General features: G+C 41.0%; 1 protein-coding gene across 1 annotated transcript in view; it reads left to right on the top strand.

Moving 5' to 3' along the window:
- The window catches only part of TNNI3K (TNNI3 interacting kinase), a 164,204-nt gene that overhangs the window by 29,088 nt on the left and 113,548 nt on the right, over nt 1-21,568 (top strand). The window contains exons 6-9 of the mRNA XM_073357332.1: nt 4,698-4,796; nt 6,717-6,855; nt 21,223-21,367; nt 21,454-21,558. Coding sequence (XP_073213433.1) covers nt 4,698-4,796; nt 6,717-6,855; nt 21,223-21,367; nt 21,454-21,558 — 488 coding nt within the window. The remainder of the gene's footprint in view (nt 1-4,697; nt 4,797-6,716; nt 6,856-21,222; nt 21,368-21,453; nt 21,559-21,568) is intronic.

Here is a 21,568-nt window from a genome sequence, read left to right as displayed (position 1 = left end):
TAGATGACTACAGAAATTGTAGGCAATGGTGAATCAGGCCCAGATCTTCTCCAGAATTTGCCTTTGTCCAAACCCTGAGGAGTGGGAGGAGAGATACCGGAATTAATGAAACTTGATACAGTAGCCATTTTAGCAGAAATTGTTCCCCAAGATGGATTTGATTAAAGGAGGCCTGTCGCAGACTAGGAGATGGAGAGTTTCCATCAGTTCTTATTTTTAAAAGAGTTCAGTTATGATTTAGATTAAGACCCTTCTTTTCTGCAGAACCAGTTCACCTGTTCCTAATCATTACACTCTTGAACCTAATTATGAAAGCATGTTAGCTGCAAAACAAGATGGAAACTATGCATTTCCAGTTCTGTAGTGTCCAAAATAGCACAAAGATGAAATCATAAGGTAGCCAGATCCTGCCCAATGGTGTGGGTGCCTTGCATCTCCCTTACAGTTTCACATAAGCAAACCTCTTTTACTTGGACTTCTCTTGCTTTCTTCAGAGTTGATCAAACATCAGCTACAAGAAATAATGTGATCAGTTTTTAAGGTGGTACACTGATGAAGGGTCTGTCTATTTGGGGGGGAAGAGTGTTTTTTCAACTGAGTTAGCTCAGTTGAACGAGTTTAACATGATTGGAAAGCCCCCTTAACACCCCTGCAGACAGTTTAACGTCTTCAAAGCTGTGCAAGCTGGTTGTGTGGTACTCTAGCTGGAAGCCTAGTTTTTTCAAAATTGCCTACAGCTGCACTGCTGCAGCCTTTTAAGTGTTGACCTACCCCTAGAATTTGAAGTCGTTGTGTCTCTTTGAAAATGAGACTTGGGCTCGTAAGTCACTTAGGCATTTTTGAAAATGTTACCCCCAATGTCTGCATGGGTGTTAAGGGAGCTTCTACCTTGGCTACAACACAACCAGCTAACACAACTGAAAAGGTGTTAAATTGTGTCTACATAGGTGATAAGGGAGTTTCAACTAACTTGACTGAGCCCCCAACCCATCTACTCAATCCAAGAGTCTGCCTTTTGAAGCAAATTGACTCTTGTAATGTAATGTATTTAAACCAACAGGTTAAAGCAATTGAGATGTTTCAAAAATATAGTGTTATTAATTAAATGATGAGGGCAAGACAATTGTCTTCCCATAATGTATCACAAAGTCACTTAAACCATTCTATGTATAATATATTCAGATAAGAAAACAAAACACCTCAGTTCCTTGGCTACCTGCTTTGGACGGAGAAACTATTCTTGTGGTACGAATGGTATATTTCAGGAAATCAGTACCTGCATTTTTCATTACTGATTTTATCTGTGACCCAACTGTGTTTATCTTATCTATTCCAATGAGGCTAGGAGAACATACAGATAGTGTGTCTCAGTTCTGTCTTCTGTCCCCAAGTCTATCAAAAAAGAATATGTTGAAACATTTCAGTAGACTTCTTCCTTAGTTAGACAACTCCTTTAATTGTAATTAGTGTTTCACAACCATTTGGAAGCTTCTTTAGGCATTTACTGCTTCATTCTGATCAAGGGTAATTGTACAACTCTTACAGACCAGCAAAGAGTTAAGAGACTTGCCAGTTTTGTGCGAAGGATCTTTACAGGACATGACTGATTATATCTATACCTGCTAAATTGGAAAGAATTAGGCCAGTGCTTGATGCTCCTCTTCTTTAAGTTTTAATGGCTTAATTAATAAAGAAGCTCTGAAAAGCATTGCAGATACTTTAGATGTGTTAACACAGGGATATACATAGGCTAATGCTGATGCATATGGCTTAATTGTTGAAGTTGTCTTTCTCATTTTAATTTTACCTACTAGAAAGTCAATATCCATTGATTTAATTTTGTTAGAAGAATTCTTATCTCCTGCCCTTCTCCAAGAGACAAAATCTTTATGTAATCTTTATGCTGCCCTTACTTCAAACCTCTCACAAGCAGACTGAAGTGCCTCCTTTCCCTGGAAGGCATTCAGTCCCCATGGGCAGGGACCTTCTTCCACGACCCATTTTCCGAGGAGGGTGGGTTCCTCAGCCACCCCCCATCCCTCTGGGTCCCCTAACACTTCCTCCATTTCCTTTTTAATCTCATCCCAGGTTGACCTCTGCACCTGGTATGGGCCCTGGTTCTTCCTTATCCATTTATCCAAAAAATCCTTTACCCTGGCTTGCCAGAACCCACAACTACCATCGTGAGAGTTCGCGATACCCCCTCCAAGCAGCTGCGCAGACCATTGGGGAGGGGGACTTACAGGCTGCCACTCACCTATCCGATGCGATGTATTCAAGTCACGGCACCAAGATGTTAGGGGGCTTATTCCTTCACCCACGTACTTCCCTGGTCCTTCTTGCATGAACAGAGAGCAACAATACCTGAAGTCCAAAGGTGCAAACAATTCGATGTTTTTGTGGGTGAACTTCCAGCAAGCATGATTCCAGTTTCCTTCCTTTGTGTCCCCCTTCGCAGCTCTGACACCACAGAGCTTTACCTGTGTCCCTGTTCCCATTCCTGCCCTTAGCTAAACATGATTCCAATTTCCCCATTCCCATTTCCCACTCAGCCACCCACCCATCCACTTCCTGATTGACTGCAGACTATATAGTAAAACTTGAGTTCTGTTTAGCTATACCTTAACCAATCATTTTACTGAAATTTAACTAACCAATCTTAACATATTGTAACATGATTATTTAACCAATTATATCCCACCACCTTAATTAGTTTACACCCAGCAAAATTAATTATACAGCAGACAGGAACAATCACAGAACCAGACAGAGATTATACAGACAAACAATGGGGAAATGGGGACTACAGTGATAGAACAACAAAGAAATGAGGATTTCACACCCCAGCTATTGATAAGTGAGTTCTTGCCAGACAGGATGCTATCAAACTAAGTTTCCTTTTACATCTTCGAGGCACTTCCCTTTCTCTGGAGGCATAGGCATTATCAGGACAGGATTGTATTCCTAACAGCCCAATAGCACCTTATTTCAATGTGACTAGGTTGGAATGTGAGGATGTGACCAGTCCTTCCCAGTTTATGGCTGCCTCTGTTGCTTAGCCAAAGGCCTTAGCCTAAAAACAGGGCCTCAGACTGTCACAGTAAGAGAAATCCCTGACACAGACAGACACTGATTTTGATTCTTTCTTTTATACCTCTATAACTAGCTAAGTGATAAGAATACACCTAAATTCTTAGAGTATAGGCCTTTACAGACAGGCCTGAATATCTATATCCTAACAATACCCTTCCATGCATCCTGTTCTCAGACCTGCAGATTCAGGTTCTCTTCTGCTCAAGTGGGCCTTTCAGTGTTTGGGACATTTTTAGAAGGTGATAAATGCCTTCAGAACCTATTGAAGTCAATGGGATTTGAGGAGGCTCTGTATGTGGCAGGAGTAGTCCCTAAAACACTAGTCTTAGGGAGGCTTACAGCCAATGTTAGCGTGAAATAATTAAACATAAGGGAAAATGAATTAAGTATGGTATGGAAAGGGCTTTGCACAGAAAATTCACTCAGTGAAGCATATCAACAAAATATTTTTCAATTTAAATAGTCTAAAGAAATAATCCCTGAACACTAATGTTGCTTAGTAACAGGTCTTACTTGTTCCGTCAGTACTTGTGAGTGATGGATTCAAATGACCGGCCTCTTTGTAGCCTGTGTGAAATGAATTGATGGTCTCAGTCCAGTTACTAGTTGACAGGCGCCCACATCACAAATGATTCATCATGTCTGGCACTAATTGGGACCATCACTGGCAGTGTCAGCAGAGAGAAGGAGTGAATAGCAGTGGAATCTACACTATCCACTCATCCTTTCACTAGAGGTGGTCCCTTTATGTCACCATTGAGGCACATGAATAGGTTGAGCTGGAATGTTTTTTCCCTGCTGCTCCCCATGCTGTGGATAATTTCTAGGGTTCTCACTCCAGCACCTTTCACAATCATGAGACTCACATGCAGGCTATAAGAAAAAGCAATAGCATTCCATAAAACTGTGTGTAGAATTATGCAAATGATCTGTAGCACAAGACCCTGAGTGGGTATAAAGACTCCCTTGAGCTTCAAAAAAATAACAGTGCTTAGGCTTCAATAAATAATCCAAAATGGTTTAATTCAAATTTCCATTTTGACAGTTATTCAGAAGGCCAATGCTTCAAAATTAATAGCTGCTCGACCAAACCGTTGGCCTTCAGAATGACTAAGAGAGTGAAAATTTGAAAGAAACCACTTTGGTTATTTATTGAAGTCTAAGGGTTATTATCTTCTAAAGTACACTGAAGTCTTTACACATTGAGTGAATTATACTTGTGAATTTACCTGCATGCATTTAAATTTAAAGGGGTCTTTTATTTTCTTTTAAGAACTGTGATATGTTTATTGGTGTTTGTTCATGAAGCCTCAAAGAAAATTAAAGGCTATTCTGAGCTTTCTGAGTCAGTCATTTCTGGGCCTCTCCCTTCACAAATCAGGCTTTTTATTGGCAAATACATTTTCAGGTTTATTTATAAGGCATCAGTGACATTCAGTGTTCAGTTATAGTACTGTAAGTTAATCACTTTTATATGCTGTATGGACTTCTCCACCTTTATAAGTTGGTGTTTGTTCTTTCTTGGCATAATGTTAGAGAATTTTATTAGAAGGTGACCACATACAGAGCTTCTAATTGGAATCTTTTATTTCTTTTTCTTCTAGGCTGTGGATATACTTTTGCAGCATGGAGCTTATGTCAATGTTCAAGATGCAGTGTTTTTCACCCCATTACACATTGCCGCATACTATGGCCATGAACAGGTAATTAACGGGCAGAATCTGACAAAGATGAAAGAGTGCACTCACAACAAGCCTCATGCAGGTTTACTGTCAGCCAACCTGTCTTTATATTTGGAAGGGTCCTACTAAAGAGAGGCTGCACAGATTTCACATCCTTAAGTTATGCCTTTAACTATATCCGACATTTTCATGTGTTTGAAAGTTCATGGGAATGTGGCTATTCATGTTTTAACTACCCACTGCTAGGATCACCAGCCAAATTTACTACCCCGCAAAAGAGTTCTTGAAATTAGATGCTATTCATGAGAGAGAGTTTTTCTAACCTATAACAGGGCTTCTCATCCAGAGATACAATTCATACAATGCTGAACCTTGAAGCTGCCATGTATCCATTAGGTGTATCAGTTTAAATACCTCTACATGACCCATGGTACTCAATAACAAAAGGATTGGTGCACCTTTGTTTTAATGGGTGAAATCCAGGCCCCATGAAAGTTAATGGGAAAACTCCTAGTGGATCCAATGAAGCCAGGATTTCACCCAGTGTGTTGTGGATGGAAAGGGCCAAATCTTGCTTGTCTTATTCTCACCAGCAGTGAAATTTTAAAAAAGCACTGAAGACTTGGCCCTAAATTATCATCAGACCCTCCTAATCCCATTTTTCTTTGCTAATATAGAAGTGTCTGTGGCTTAGTGGGCAATATACTCATTTGCACTGTAGGAGATCCTTGGGTTCAGAAGTAGCCTTGTGTCTGTGTTGGCTTATGTGAGTCAGTCCCTGTGTCTTTCTTTTCGTGGAAACATGCATATGCTGGGATATTTTCAGAGTTTCAAAGCATGACCTCTAGGTAGAGTATATTTTTCATTTCACTGAAGTTTACTTAGAGTGCGTTGGAGAGTCATTCCCAGGAAAATGCCTTTGAAAGGACAGACTCCAAGAGAACAGATGATTGAAAACTCTATACTTCTATGGTTCAATAACAGATGTGCACAAAGCATGCATTCATGCACCCTCCTTTTTTTATATATTCGCCTCATCATCCAATAACATTAAGAAACTCTTTACATGTTGGGCTGAGAGATTAGTTTGCTTATTTCCCGTGAATCACTTTTGAACAAATAGTCACAGTCTCATGAAATTATGCTAAAATGCATATGGTGCTTTTGTGATAAGGGACTCTACTTTCTGAAGGAAGCTACAGCTCGACATAGCTAATTTATGGATGTTAAGGACATTCACTTTATTATGCTGACTAGGTCAGTTAAACAAATAAGTGTGTCTTTTTCCCAACCCCTTGCTATCCATATCATTTTTTAAAATGAACTGACATTTGCTAGTGAACAATGTAATATTTTAGATATATAACTTACAAATGGAATTTATAATGAGTTTCATGAAAATAAATTATATATACCTACATAACCCAGTTTTAATTTAAAAAAATAAAGCTTTCTCACTCAAGATGTTATGAAATCCAATACAGAGTAAACTTTAACACAAGAACTAAGGATTACCAAATGAAATTAATTAGTAGCAGGTTTAAAACAAATAAAAGGAAGTATTTCTTCGCACAATGCACAGTCAAGTTGTGGAACTGCTTGCCAGAGGATGTTGTGAAGGCCAAGACTATAACAGGGTTCAAAAAAGAACTAGATAAATTCCTGAAGGATACGTCCATCAATGGCTATTAGCCAGGATGGGCAGGGATGGTGTCCTCAGCCTTTGTTTGCCAGAAGCTGGGAATGGGCGACAGGGAATAAATCATCTGATGATTACCTGTTCTTTCCCTCTGGGGCACCTGGCATTGGCCACTGTCTCAAGACAGGATACTGGGCTAGATGGACCTTTGGTCTTATGCAGTATGGCCATTCTTATGTTCTGGTTTCATTGAAATGTTTGTTTTCGCTTGATGTTCTAATTTACATTGATGAAATATTTAGGTTAACCGCCTCTTGCTGAAGTTTGGTGCTGATGTGAATGTGAGCGGGGAAGTTGGAGACAGACCCCTCCACTTAGCTTCTGCCAAAGGGTTTCTTAATATTGCAAAACTCTTGATGGAAGAGGGCAGCAAGGCAGATGGTAAGGGAAGATTTTAAAAGCACATTAAAATTATATTTTGTATATAGTGTCAAGTACTGACACATACTTTGCACCAACCTTGGATTTTGCTTTCTGATACTGTGTGTGTATGTGTGTTTGTGTAATGAAGTTGGTGAAAAGTGCAAAAAAAATTCTGGGAATATTTATTTACATTCTAAATATGCTTTGTCTATGTTTCTGCCTCCTTTGTGTTGGCTTCTCATGAATAAGCTAGAGAATTAGTTTATTGGCAAAAGTGCTCATAGAAATAGTGAGTTGCAAGTGAATGCTGGAGAATATTAGGGGGAAACAAATTTGAAATCCTAGTCAAAAGTACTCACAGTGGAAATTTATTTCTAAGAGTTATGCTGGTCTGACCGAAGAAGAAGAAAGAAACCATGTGATATATGTGTCCAGTCTAAACAACTCAGATTTTGAATATCAAATACCCACAATAAACTGTTAGTGAACAAGCTACAGATGAAGGATATTAAGTAGAAATTATGTGGTAAATATTTTCAAGTAATAATGAGGAAACCATAATCTGTTCACGCACAATTTGTGAACAGAAAAAGAAATGGAATGTTTGTAATACATTATTCATTATAAAATTTTCACGTGTAATTTAAGTTTGTGTGTCTGTGTGTGTTTAATACATGATCGGGTGGAATGGTGTGAAGGTTTGTTGGCATAAATATTTGCATTATTCCCAAACTGAACATTCTGAGTGAGTGTTACAGATCATACCAAGCTAATGCCAATAAAACTGCTACACAATTCTACACCATTATACATTCTGTATATGCCATAGATTAAGCAAAAGAAAAAAATTGTGTTGTGGAAATGTATGTCAGGGTTTCTTTCATCCCACTAGTTGTAAAACTATGTGCTTTAATTACCATGGACTAGATTTGCTGTTCTCTTTCAGCTCCTTTATATAGCTTCAATAATATAAAGGGCACAAAACTTACCAGAAAAGGCTCCCGGTAAAACTCCCTGGGTAAGGAGGTTCCCTGTACAGTGCAGAGACAGGAAAATGAGTCTATATCAATCCCACTCCAAACCTTTCTTGGGGTGGGACATACTTGGGGTGGGAGGGATTGCATGGGCAGAGTGCTGCTGTGTTCCAACTGTTCTCCATTGTGGAACACCTGCTAGGGGGCTGTTGCAGCTAAGCATAAATTAGAATAGCCCTAAAGCTGAAAACTCAGCAGACACAAAAGTGGCTTAATGACATCTTTGCTACCCCACTCTCACCTCCCTCATTTCCTGAGCTTAGTGTCAAGTGGGAGGAAAAGAGAGGCTTGTCCCATGAGTCTGTTAGTAAAGGGCCTGTGAGGAGAGGAGTACCATAAATAATACATTTGTAAAACCTCTTCTAAAATAACCTAAGCTAGCTTATCTACACACAAAATTGTTGTGGCATCCTCGCCATCCTGGGACCTTCCGCTGCTAGAAGCAAGTGCTGTGGCTCTTTAAAGGGGACTCTGCTCTTGCCAGGAGCATAAAGCTCCCATGTCTAGCTCTGCAGAATCATGAGATGTTGGGTCTTAATCCTGGTATCTGTGCAGGACCGACTACTGCCTCTTCTGGACATGAGGTCTGTATAATTTTGGGAGGGAGAGAGAGACATGAGCTTTTTTCTGGTAGGCTGATTTTTGTCTTATTAAATGGTGACTCTTTGAAGCTGCTCAGAGATTTGGGATGACAGAGGAAGTCAGACTGTTTAAGTGGTGAGCAGAGTGTGGGTGAGACAGTCAAAGGTACGGGATAACTACAATATATTGGATACTTTTGCAATTCATCACAACTCTGCAATTTATCTTGAGGATGCCTCTACTACATATCTGTCTTTGTGATACTCATGTGATAGATACACACACAAATATCTGTAGCCACCTTGAAAACTATTATAAATACTAAAACTTGTAATTAACTAGCTAAAAAATGTATGTGAAATGTATTAGTTCAGATGTTCTTGTAGACAAATTGGACACAGCCCTATATTCAAGTGATTGAAAGGGATATTTCTCATCTTTAGATATAGGACAAAAAAAAGAGCTTGGAAAAGTGACAGCATATGGTCCGAAAAAAGTACTTATTTTTAATAAAGCTATTGACTTTAATATTACTACCATTAACACACTTATATCCCAAATACATTGCATAAATTCCTGGCCCCATAGAGTCAGTGGGAAAACTTCCATTGATTTCTGTTGAGTCAGGATTTTGCCCAGGGAGACACTCTCCATGTGATCTTGAGAGAGCTAATTAAAAGCAAAATGGAAGGGGATGGGGCAATTGGCATTTGCTACAAGAATCCTACATATTATAGTAAGAACAAAGTTATCAAAATTATTCAAGTTCAATCTCACAATCTAGAACCCCATTCAATGTCTTCTGACAATCAATATTCATAGCTAGTCATTAATTAACACAATGAAACAGCAGACAAAGCATAAAAAGGATTCCATCTATCCATATTTGAAAATCATATAAAATTCCCAGTCTCGTAATCCTTAGTCAGTTCCTGATCCAATGCCCATTGAAGTCAATGGGAATCTTTCAGTTAATTTCAGTAGGAGGTGGTCATTGTGGAAGTTTTGTATATGTGAGTACTGCATTCTCAAGCCTGCAGTAAATGGCCTAAATTCTAAATCCTAAATTCAGGAAAGCACTTGAGCATGTGCTGAAATCCATCCCTATTCATGACAGCACTTAAGCATATGCATAACTTCCATAAACTTCAGTGGATTATGAGCACATGCTTAGAGTTAAGCACATGATTCAGTGCTGTTCTGAATAAAAATGTTGTCCTGAATTGGGGTCTCTCTCTCTATATATGTGTGGGTATATCTATATCTATTCTAATCTCGCTTTCGCTCTCATATCTATCGATATACTATCCTTTGCTAAATAACCACACAGTACAAAAGGCAATCGTCCATATGTCTTTTTCCTTTGATTATTTCACATAGGACTCAGGTTTTCTGTGCACAGCTCCAAAATCAGTGGTGCCAAAAACAGCATCATTCATATACATGATTTCCACAATATCATAGACCTGTTCTGCAAGTGACACTGTTAACTGTGTCTGCACCCACACTCCTCCTACTTACTGGTATCTGGGAGTATAAATTTAACATGTTCTCTGAGAGTCATGAATGTATTACATCCCTCCTACTCACTCATTAGAAAAAAATGGGGAAACAGCATGACTCAGATTTGTAAATATGTTTTGAACAGTGAGCCCTTGATATTTAAGTCTTGATATGTGCGCACTGAACCAGTATAATTATAATAAAGGGGGAGAGGGAGAGGAGAAGAGATGTGCATTCACTATACAAGGCTGTAAAAGGCTTATTATCACTTAGTTAATATATTCCAAAAGAAGAGGAAATTAGGGCCCCCTTCAAGATTATTTATTTTAAAATTTGTACATTCCTCAATTGAAAAAGCAAAGAAAGCTGAAAATGTCTTACCCCCAAAGTACTACATTTTGAAACTTGAAATCACCATGGTAACAGAGGAAGAACTCATAAACATTTAGGAATAAAAATAATTCATGATATAAAATTAGCCAAAGGAATCTGAAAACAGATTCAGAAATTCAGCAATATGTTTCATGAGTTTGACTTCTTCGTTTTAATATATACTGACTTGGTTGGACATTTAATTCATATCTCTCAGGACTCTGAAATAGAGAAAGAAAAGCAGTGACCACTGCAACATAATGAAAAGGTCAAAATATGGCCAAACTTTACTAACATCTACAAAATCCAGGGTGTGCCAATGTTCTACTTCATCTCCATCATAGAGATATATAAAAGGAAATACACAAATGCATTATTCATGTATTTTATATTGTAACCAATAGGCTGCAAGCAGAGTGCACTCTCTCTCCAAATGCTAGTCCTATAGTTTGTTTACATGGAATTCCCTGACATGCAATATAAACACTATTGGAAGCGAACTCTTAGTAAAATAACCAGATAAATAAAACATTTTTCTTAAATATTGTGGCCCTACCAAGACAGTGGCAGTGCATTTTGATCAGATTCTTATAAACTCTCAATTTATTTAAGGCCACTAATACATTTTAAAAGTCTAATTTACCTTTATGAACTATTATCACTTGAAATTCCCTTAATATTGAAAATATCTAATTGCTGACCTTGATTTGTTTAGCATGAAAAATCTCATTTTTGTATGTTTTTTCATGTTTTTATCTTTCTCTCCTCTTTTCATCACTCCCTCTGTGCTCCCATTATTTTAATATACTGTTTATATTATGTATGTATTCATTATTTTTACGTATTTGCATTATGTTGTATCTCGGTAAGTTCAATATCTATTTTAAAAAATCCAAATAAAACTGTATAATAGTAGAAAATGCTTTATTATTAGGTTAAATACAAAACATGCAGATTTTGGATCAGATCCCACAAACATTTCTTCATGTCAGAAATCCTTACACATGTGAGTAGTTTCATAGTCAATGCTACTATTCATGTAACTTGATCCTTCTGTCATGTGACAATGGTAAAGAATCACTTTCTTCTAACACTGAACAAGGAACTTTCTTAGAATAAGAAGAGAGAACTATCCCTAAAGTAACACACACACACATCATATTTCACTGTAGAACTTCTTTCCTCATCTCCCTGCTGCCTCTCTTTCTGCTACAGATTGAAAGAAACACAACACATCCCTTCAAGAGAGTTTTGTCCAGCTGATTCATTTAGCTGATAAAATCCTAGGACTGTAGACTCTAGTTTAATAGTCTTCAGGTTCTTCTCAACAGCATTATCTCCATTCACTAAAGGAACATTTCAGGTAGAGTCATATAGCAATTCTGCTGGGTTTGGAACATCTGAAGATGCCACCTGTTTCTTCCATGCTGCTGAGTATCTTGATCAGTCTCCCTCTTGGATGCAGAATGAAGACTCTTGGAATATTGGTGCATCTATGCCCTATAACAACAGCAGGTGCTGTCCTATTTTATTCTGTCTCCAGGATTATCAAGACTGGATAAACTTTGATATTCATTCTGATGGCTGAAGAAGAAAGACTGAGACCTTTTATATTTATTGTTTCTCAGCTTCACATCCTTTGAACAGGGTCACTTAGGTGGAAGATTTGCCTCTGAGTTTGACAATATTATTCTTAACTGTGGACTCATAAGCAGCTGAACTGTCTTACTTTGGTGCCTGCTATGGGGGTTTCCCTATTAACTCAGCAGAACATGGAGGCAAGGTTCACATTTATATTTTTAGAATGTTCTCTTTTAGATTCTGTTCCCTCAAGAGAGGTGGGAGTTGGAAGTAATATTCTTGAAATCATTGTTTCTCAAAAGCGTGGAATTCTAAATTGGTAGATTGTGGTCTGTTATGGGTAACTATTCCTTCAAAATGAGAAAAGATGCCTTTTATCTGTTTTGCAACCTAGTGGGTATAGTAAGAAGTAGAATCTCTACAAGTCTAGAAAAGTAGTCAATAGCTAGTAGACAAGATGTCCTTTGTCTTTACACAGGTATAATGCATTTTTTTTCTTCTGCCTTTTATGAAGCCCATATCAGTGACCATGGTTCAGCCTAGTAGATTGCTGCAGTGGTTGTCAAACATGTATTCATTGCCTGTGTAGGTCCTATGGGTTTTTAAGAAAGCTCATGCTCAAATAAATTGGTTAGTCTCTAAGGTGCCACAAGTACTCCTTTTCTTTTTGCGAATACAGACTAACACGGCTGTTCCTCTGAAACCTGTAATTAACCTAGGAAACTTATCTGCCCCTTCAGACTACTGAACCTTACCCTGGGTTGTGGCTCATCTTGTTAAAAGTCTCTCTGCAATCACAATCACCTCTGCCAATTAAAGTTAAATTGAAATTAGATAGATTTTAAGATTAACAGGACAAGCCCCTTTGTTTTTGAATACAGATCCCTGTAAACAGGTATCACTCACCATCACTTGGGCTATTTCCTTGGCTCCTTTTTTTTTTGATTCTGCTAGTTGTCAGTTGCCATACCTGTCATATTTCTGCCCACGTTATTTGATGGTCTGAAAGGTAATTTTTTATTGTGCTTCTCTTTTTTCCCAATTGGAATTTATTCTTTTCTTCTTTATTTACCATGCATCTACTATTTTCTTGCTGGCTGACTTACATTTTGCTGTCTCAGACTGCCACACCAGCAGCACCAGCTGTCCCAGGGTTAGCTCAGACATTACTGGTGATTTTTCTAAAAGTTCCTTTTTTAAAATCCAACTGTTAGAAGATCTCTATACATTCTTCCTTACTGATGCCAAAATCACAATGCATTCCCTGTTCCTATCATTACCTTATGAAAGCTTTCATGCTTTCTCTGGGCCTCTGCTCCCTTGGGGAATATATCCCTGTTTGTCTACTACATTCCTTTTGGGAATGAAAATGCTCATTGCATTTTTTAAAAAACAATGTCAATGTTATTCTTATCTCCCACCTCAGCAAAAGGAAATGCTTTATAAATAGTTTCAGCTTCACTCTCCAGGGCATAAATGAACGTGCCAAGCTGTGCTTCACCACGCTCTCCGTGCTTGCTCTTTGTTGTGGTTTGGAGTGTGGAGAAGCACTCCTGCCTCTCAGGCCACTTGGAGGGCTTATCAAACTGAAAGTCTTCCAGGACAGTTGAACTTTGACATTTTATTTCCTTCTCATTTATAGTAGTTCCAAATGAGTTAGCCTCTGGCACCATGACAGATGACAATAGTAAGACATCAAAGGTGACACAATAGAGCTATACAGAATAATGAATGGTCTAGAGAGAAATGAAACTGTAGGCTATTTACCCCTTCTCAGAATACAAAAACAAAAGGACAGTTGATGGACCTGAAAAGCAAAAAACTGAATACTGATTTTGCACAATGCATAACTAACCCATGAAACTTATTGCCACAATAGATCATTGAAGCCAAGAGCTTGTAGGCTCCAAAAGGGTGGAGAACAATTTATAGGGGTACTGTGAACATCCACAGTTACTTTAGATCAGTGATACTCAGACCTCAGATACTCAGTGGTTAAGGAGCCGAATTAGTGATCAGCATTACCCAAAAGAACCAAAGTAATGTGAATTCATGGTTTCATTTACTATATCAATTTGTGTACATGTACACACACACACATACACAGCAAAATGACTGACCAAGTATTCTACAATTGGTTAATAACATAGTAAAAGCATTCTGATTGGTTAATAACTTAGATTGATTAATAATTAAATCACAGTGTTTTAATATCATGTGTTGCGAAGAGCCATAGGAGACACATTAAAAATACTTTGTGGCTCCCAAGCTTCAGCAGCTAATTGAGAGGATTAGGAAGAAACTTCCTCAGTAGAAGTTACTACTTACAGGAGGAAGATTTTGTCTGATATTGTATTTCAATTAAAATAGCATTTTTGCTAATTTTTTGAGTGCTAACTGAAACAAAGCCCTAATTCAGCAAAGCATTTAGGAATATATGACTCAAAGCTTCAAGAGAGAAATCCTGACCCTACTGAAGTCAATGGGAGATTTGCCATTGACTTCAGTGGGACCAGGATTTCACCCCAACTCTTCTGAAGTTCACCCATTGCTAATTAGTATAATCTGTCCCCCAAGATTTTTTTTAGAAAACTATATTAACTAAACTGGGAAATAATAATCCTACAGAAGTTTAGAGCATTGGTTTCACAACAGGACCCTTGGTGGATTTGAATTATTTTTAGAAGTATTTAAAATTAATTCATTTTAATTTTGCTTTCCTTCTCAGGCTTATACAGTTACATGGTAACTAAGGCAACTGGCTTTACAGGTGGAGGAAGGCAAGAAATTGTCTCAATACATTTTAAAAAATTCTCTCTAAAACATTTGTAGATTATATCTTTTGTAAAATATATGCCACCACATACAAAATCCATGACACTGCTATAAAATGTTACTGCCTTTCAAGAATAATGCAACCATCCCAAACTCTCATACAGTGGTATGTCTTCCATGTATAATTATGTACAAGAGACAGAGATAGAGACTGTCCCTGCCTCAAAATTTCTTATTCCAATCCTGCAAAGATTTATGTACCTGCTTAACATCACTCAAAAGAGTAGTTCCATATCTTGGACCATTCCTGGGTGTAAAGTAAAATGTGTGTACCTTTCTTTTTAATCTCTCCTCTGAAGCATCAGGAATGGCCATGACTAGAGATGGGACATTGGAGGTGGGAGGCTCAGGGCTCTGAAGTGGCCAAGCATCCTCTCTTGCAAGTGCTTGGCTGGCTGGTTCTTGCCCACATGCTCAGGGTTTAACTGGTCACCATATGTGGGGTTGGGAAGGAATTTTCTCCTCAATCAGATTGGCAGTGTCCTAATGAGGTTTTTACCTTCCTCTTCAGTGAGTGGGTGCAGGTCACTTGGCAGGATTATCTGGGTATATCTCACATGATCATTTCCCTGCCATTGTGGGGCCCTAGGGCACTGATGTACCTTGGTCCCTCCTGTTCTCTGTGTGTGGCTCATAATAGTCTAGTATCCTGTGGGCTTTAGTCTAATTTTGAGGATTTGGGTTTAGCATGCCAGTGGAGTCTGTATAATAAAGGAAGTCAGACTAGATTCTCTGGTGGTCCATTCTGGCCTTAAACTCTATGACTCTAAGACTTTGCAGGATTGAGGTCTAGAACATTGCCATACGGGAAAGGGGAAAACTTGGGAAACCCAGAAGAGGGAAATACCTTTTTTCTTTGTTTGCTTTTTATAAATGATTTTTATTAATGCCATGAAACACTATATCCTTATTTGTGTCTTCTGTACTTCTGTTTTCATCTTTTTTTCTGTCACTCTGTAATTGCTACTGGTTCCATGGTTCTAATACTGGTACTTAAGGAGCATAATATAGTCTTTAAAAATAACTCTGGATTTCCACTCCAGAGAACAGCAATGAAAGATTTTCTTCCTGATTTTTTTAGTGAATGAATTTTGTTCTTCTCATTTGAAATAATTCAGGTGGTTGTTTTCTTATGCCTAACACCTTTGGATCATAGTTTTGTTTCACAATGTTAATACACTGGCAGTAATCCACTTTCTAAGGGTCACTAAGGGTATGTCTACACTACGGAATTAGGTCGAATTTATAAAAGTCAGTTTTTTAGAAATCAGTTTTATATATTCGAGTGTGTGTGTCCCCACAGAAAATGCTCTAAGTGCATTAAGTGCATTAACTCAGCGGAGTGCTTCCACAGTGCCGAGGCTAGAGTCGACTTCCAGAGCGTTGCACTGTGGATAGCTATTCCACAGTTCCCACAGTCTCCGCTGCCCATTGGAATTCTGGGTTGAGATCCCAATGCCTGATGGGGCTAAAACATTGTCGCGGGTGGTTCTGGGTACATATCATCAGGCCCCCCTTCCCTCCCTCCCTCCCTCCCTCTGTGAAAGCAAGGGCAGACAATCATTTCGTGCCTTTTTTCCTGAGTTACCTGTGCAGACACCATACCACGGCAAGCATGGAGCCTGCTCAGGTAACCGTCACCCTATGTCTCCTGGGTGCTGGCAGACGTGGTACTGCATTGCTACACAGTAGCAGCAACCCATTGCCTTGTGGCAGCAGACGGTGCAATACGACTGGTAGCCGTCATCATCATGACCGAGGTGCTCCTGGCCACGTCAGCCGGGACCGCCTGGACAGACATGGGCGCAGGGACTAAATTTGGAGTGACTTGACCAGGTCATTCTCTTTAGTCCTGCAGTCAGTCCTATTGAACCATCTTATGGTGAGCAGGCAGGCGGTATGGATTGCTAGCAGTCGTACTGTACCATCTTCTGCTGGGCAGGCAAGAGATGAGGATGGCTAGCAGTCGTATTGTACCATCTTCTGCCAAGCAGGCAAGAGATGAGGATGGCTAGCAGTCGTATTGTACCATCTTCTGCCGAGCAGCCATGAGATGTGGATGGCATGCAGTCCTTCTGCACCGTCTGCTGCCAGCCAAAGATGTAAAAGATAGATGGAGTGGAAATAGACCAGATTTGTTTTGTACTCATTTGCTTCCCCCCCTCCCCTGTCTAGGGGACTCATTCCTCTAGGTCACACTGTAGTCACTCACAGGGAAGGTGCAGCGAGGTAAATCTAGCCATGTATCAATCAGAGGCCAGACTAACCTCCTTGTTCCAATAAGAACAATAACTTAGGTGCACCATTTATTATTGGAACCCTCCGTGAAGTCCTGCCTGAAATACTCCTTGATGTAAAGCCACCCCCTTTGTTGATTTTAGCTCCCTGAAGCCAACCCTGTAAGCCGTGTCGTCAGTTGCCCCTCACTCCGTCAGAGCAACGGCAGACAATCGTTCCGCGCCTTTTTTCTGTGCGGACGCCATACCAAGGCAAGCATGGAGGCTGCTCAGCTCACTTTGGCAATTAGGAGCACATTAAACACCACACGCATTATCCAGCAGTATATGCAGCACCAGAACCTGGCAGAGCGATACCGGGCAAGGAGGCGACGTCAGCGCGGTCACGTGAGTGATCAGGACATGGACACAGATTTCTCTGAAAGCATGGGCCCTGCCAATGCATGCATCATGGTGCTAATGGGGCAGGTTCATGCTGTGGAATGCCGATTCTGGGCTTGGGAAACAAGCACAGACTGGTGGGACCGCATAGTGTTGCAGGTCTGGGACAATTCCCAGTGGCTGTGAAACTTTCGCATGCATAAGGGCACTTTCATGGAACTTTGTGACTTGCTTTCCCCTGCCCTGAAGCGCATGAATACCAAGATGAGAGCAGCCCTCACAGTTGAGAAGCGAGTGGCGATAGCCCTGTGGAAGCTTGCAACGCCAGACAGCTACCGGTCAGTTGGGAATCAATTTGGAGTGGGCAAATCTACTGTGGGGGCTGCTGTGATGCAAGTAGCCCACGCAATCAAAGATCTGCTGATATCAAGGGAAATAGCCCACGCAATCAAAGATCTGCTGATATCAAGGGAAATGACCCTGAGAAATGTGCAGGTCATAGTGGATGGCTTTGCTGCAATGGGATTCCCTAACTATGGTGGGGCCATAGACGGAACCCATATCCCTATCTTGGCACCGGAGCACCAAGCCGGCAAGTACATAAACCGCAAGGGGTACTTTTCAATAGTGCTGCAAGCTCTGGTGGATCATAAGGGACGTTTCATCGACATCAATGTGGGATGGCCGGGAAAGGTACATGACGCTCGCATCTTCAGGAACTCTGGTCTGTTTCAAAAGCTGCAGGAAGGGACTTTATTCCCAGACCAGACAATAACTGTTGGGGACATTGAAATGCCTATATGTATCCTTGGGGACACAGCCTACCTCTTAATGCCATGGCTCACGAAGCCGAACACAGGCAGCCTGGACAGTAGTCAGGAGCTGTTCAACTACAGGCTGAGCAAGTGCAGAATGGTGGTAGAATGTGCATTTGGACGTTTAAAGGCGCGCTGGTGCAGTTTACTGACTCGCTTAGACCTCAGCGAAACCAATATTCCCACTGTTATTACTGCTTGCTGTGTGCTCCACAATATCTGTGAGAGTAAGGGGGAGACATTTATGGCGGGGTGGGAGGTTGAGGCAAATCGCCTGGCTGCTAGTTACGCGCAGCCAGACACCAGGGTGGTTAGAAGAGCACAGGAGGGCGCGGCAAGCATCAGAGAAGCTTTGAAAACCAGTTTCATGACTGGCCAGGCTACGGTGTGAAAGTTCTCTTTGTTTCTTCTTGATGAAACCCCTCGCCCCTTGGTTCACTCTACTTCCCTGTAAGCCAGCTACCCTCCCTTCCTCCCTTCAATCATTGCTTGCAGAGGCAATAAAATCATTGTTGCTTCACATTCATGCATTCTTTATTCATTCATCACACAAATAGGGGGATGACTACCAAGGTAGCCCAGGAGGGGTGGTGGAGGAGGGAAGGAAAATGCCACACAGCACTTTAAAAGTTTACAACTTTAAAATTTATTGAATGCCAGCCTTCTTTTTTTGGGGCAATCCTCTGTGGCACAGTAGCTGGTTGGCCGGTGGCCCCCCCCCACCGCGTTCTTGGGCATCTGGGTGTGGAGGCTATGGAACTTGGGGAGGAGGGCGGTTGGTTACACAGGGGCTGTAGTGGCAGTCTGTGCTCCAGCTGCCTTTGCTGCAGCTAAACCATACACTGGAGCATACTGGTTTGGTCCTCCAGCAGCCTCAGCATTGAATCCTGCCTCCTCTCATCACGCTGCCACCACATTTGAGCTTCAGCCCTGTTTTCAGCCCTCCACTTACTCTCTTCAGCCCGCCACTTACTCTCTTTAACCCGCCACCTCTCCTCCCGGTCATTTTGTGCTTTCCTGCACTCTGACATTATTTGCCTCTACGCATTCATCTGTGCTCTGTCAGTGTGGGAGGACAGCATGAGCTCAGAGAACATTTCATCACGAGTGCGTTTTTTTTTCTTTCTAATCTTCACTAGCCTCTGGGAAGGAGAAGATCCTGTGATCATTGAAACACATGCAGCTGGTGGAGAAAAAAAAGGGACAGCGGTATTTAAAAAGACACATTTTATAAAACAGTGGCTACACTCTTTCAGGGTAAACCTTGCTGTTAACATTACATACATAGCACATGTGCTTTCATTACAAGGTCACATTTTGCCTCCCCCCACCGCGTGGCTACCCTCTCAACCCTCCCCCTTCCCCATGGCTAACAGCAGGAAACATTTCTGTTCAGCCACAGGCAAACAGCCCAGCAGGAACGGGCTCCTCTGAGTGTCCCCTGAAGAAAAGCACCCTATTTCAACCAGGTGACCATGAATGATATCTCACTCTCCTGAGGATAACACAGAGAGATAAAGAACGGATGTTGTTTGAAAGCCAGCAAACATACACTGCAATGCTTTGTTGTACAATGATTCCCGAGTACGTGTTACTGGCCTGGAGTGGTAAAGTGTCCTACCATGGTGGGTGGAATAAGGCTGCCCTCCCCAGAAACCTTTTGCAAAGGCTTTGGGAGTACATCCAGGAGAGCCGCAAATGCCAGGGCAAAGTAATCCTTTCACATGCTTGCTTTTAAACCATGTATAGTATTGTAAAAGGTACACTCACCGGAGGTCCCTTCTCCGCCTGCCGGGTCCAGGAGGCAGCCTTGGGTGGGTTCGAATGGTACTGGCTCCAGGTCCAGGGTGAGAAACAGTTCCTGGCTGTCGGGAAAAGCGGTTTCTCGGCTTGCTTGCTGTGAGCTATCTACAACCTCATCGTCATCATCATCTTCTTCATCCCCAAAACCTGCTTCCATGTTGCCTCCATCTCCATTGAAGGAGTCAAACAACACGGCTGGGGTAGTGGTGGCTGAACCCCCTAAAATGGCATGCAGCTCATCATAGAAGCGGCATGTTTGGGGCTCTGAGCCGGAGCGGCCATTCGCCTCTCTGGTTTTCTGGTAGGCTTGCCTCAGCTCCTTAAGTTTCACGTGGCACTGGTTCGGGACCCTGTTATGGCCTCTGTCCTTCATGCCCTGGGAGATTTTGACAAAGGCTTTGGCATTTCGAAAACTGGAACGGAGTTCTGATAGCACAGATTCCTCTCCCCATACAGCGATCAGATCCCGTACCTCCCGTTCGGTCCATGCTGGAGCTCTTTTGCGATTCTGGGACTCCATCATGGTCACCTCTGCTGATGAGCTCTGCATGGTCACCTGCAGCTTGCCACACTGGCCAAACAGGAAATGAGATTCAAAAGTTCGCAATTCTTTTCCTGTCTACCTGGCCAGTGCATCTGAGTTGAGAGTGCTATCCAGAGCGGTCACAATGGAGCACTCTGGGATAGCTCCTGGAGGCCAATACCGTCGAATTGTGTCCACAGTACCCCAAATTCGACCTGGCAAGGCCGATTTAAGCACTAATCCACTTGTCAGGGGTGGAGTAAGGAAATCGATTTTAAGAGCCCTTTAAGTCGAAATAAAGGGCTTCATCCTGTGGACGGGTGCAGGTTTACATCCATTTAACGCTGTTAAATTCGACCTAAAGTCCTAGTGTAGACCAGGGCTAATTCATTAATACCTCCCTTTTTTCTTCACGTTATTGAAAACTTTATTGAAAGATTCAGTAATTCTGGTATTGCAATAACTAATTATGTCCTGAATAATTACAAAATAATGGCCTTGGTGATTTATTATGAACAGTATTGATTACATGGTCTGATCCTGCATCCAGTGAAGTCAATGGAAAAGTTCCCATTAACTTCAGTGGAGCGGGAGCAGGCCCATAAATATGTAATCAATTAACTGTTTTGGGGTTTCATAGTGTGCATGCGCAAACTCTCTCTCTCTCTGAAAAAGTGAGTATAAACAGTTCACTTTCCTCTTTCTGATTCAAATGACAGTGAATGCTCAGGACAATGAAGACCATGTTCCTCTACACTTCTGTTCTCGATTTGGACATCATGAAATAGTGAAGTTCCTACTCCAAAGCAATTTTGAAGTTCAGCCCCATGTGGCCAATATTTATGGAGACACACCTTTACACCTGTGAGTAATGCACAGAAGCATTGCTTTGCATTGCATTGGCGTAATTCATAGCATTATCAATAACGCTCTGCTAACTTTGTCTTCAGTGCTTGTTACAATGGAAAGTTTGAAGTTGTCAAGGAAATAATCCAGCTGTCAGGAACAGAAAGTCTGACTAAGGAAAATATATTCAGTGAAACAGCTTTTCACAGGTAGGACAAT

The sequence above is a fragment of the Lepidochelys kempii genome, chromosome 8 (assembly GCF_965140285.1).
Source record: "Lepidochelys kempii isolate rLepKem1 chromosome 8, rLepKem1.hap1, whole genome shotgun sequence".
Classification (NCBI taxonomy): domain Eukaryota; kingdom Metazoa; phylum Chordata; order Testudines; family Cheloniidae; genus Lepidochelys; species Lepidochelys kempii.
Note: the sequence above shows the minus strand (reverse complement) of the source record. Positions and strands in the feature narration are given on the sequence as shown.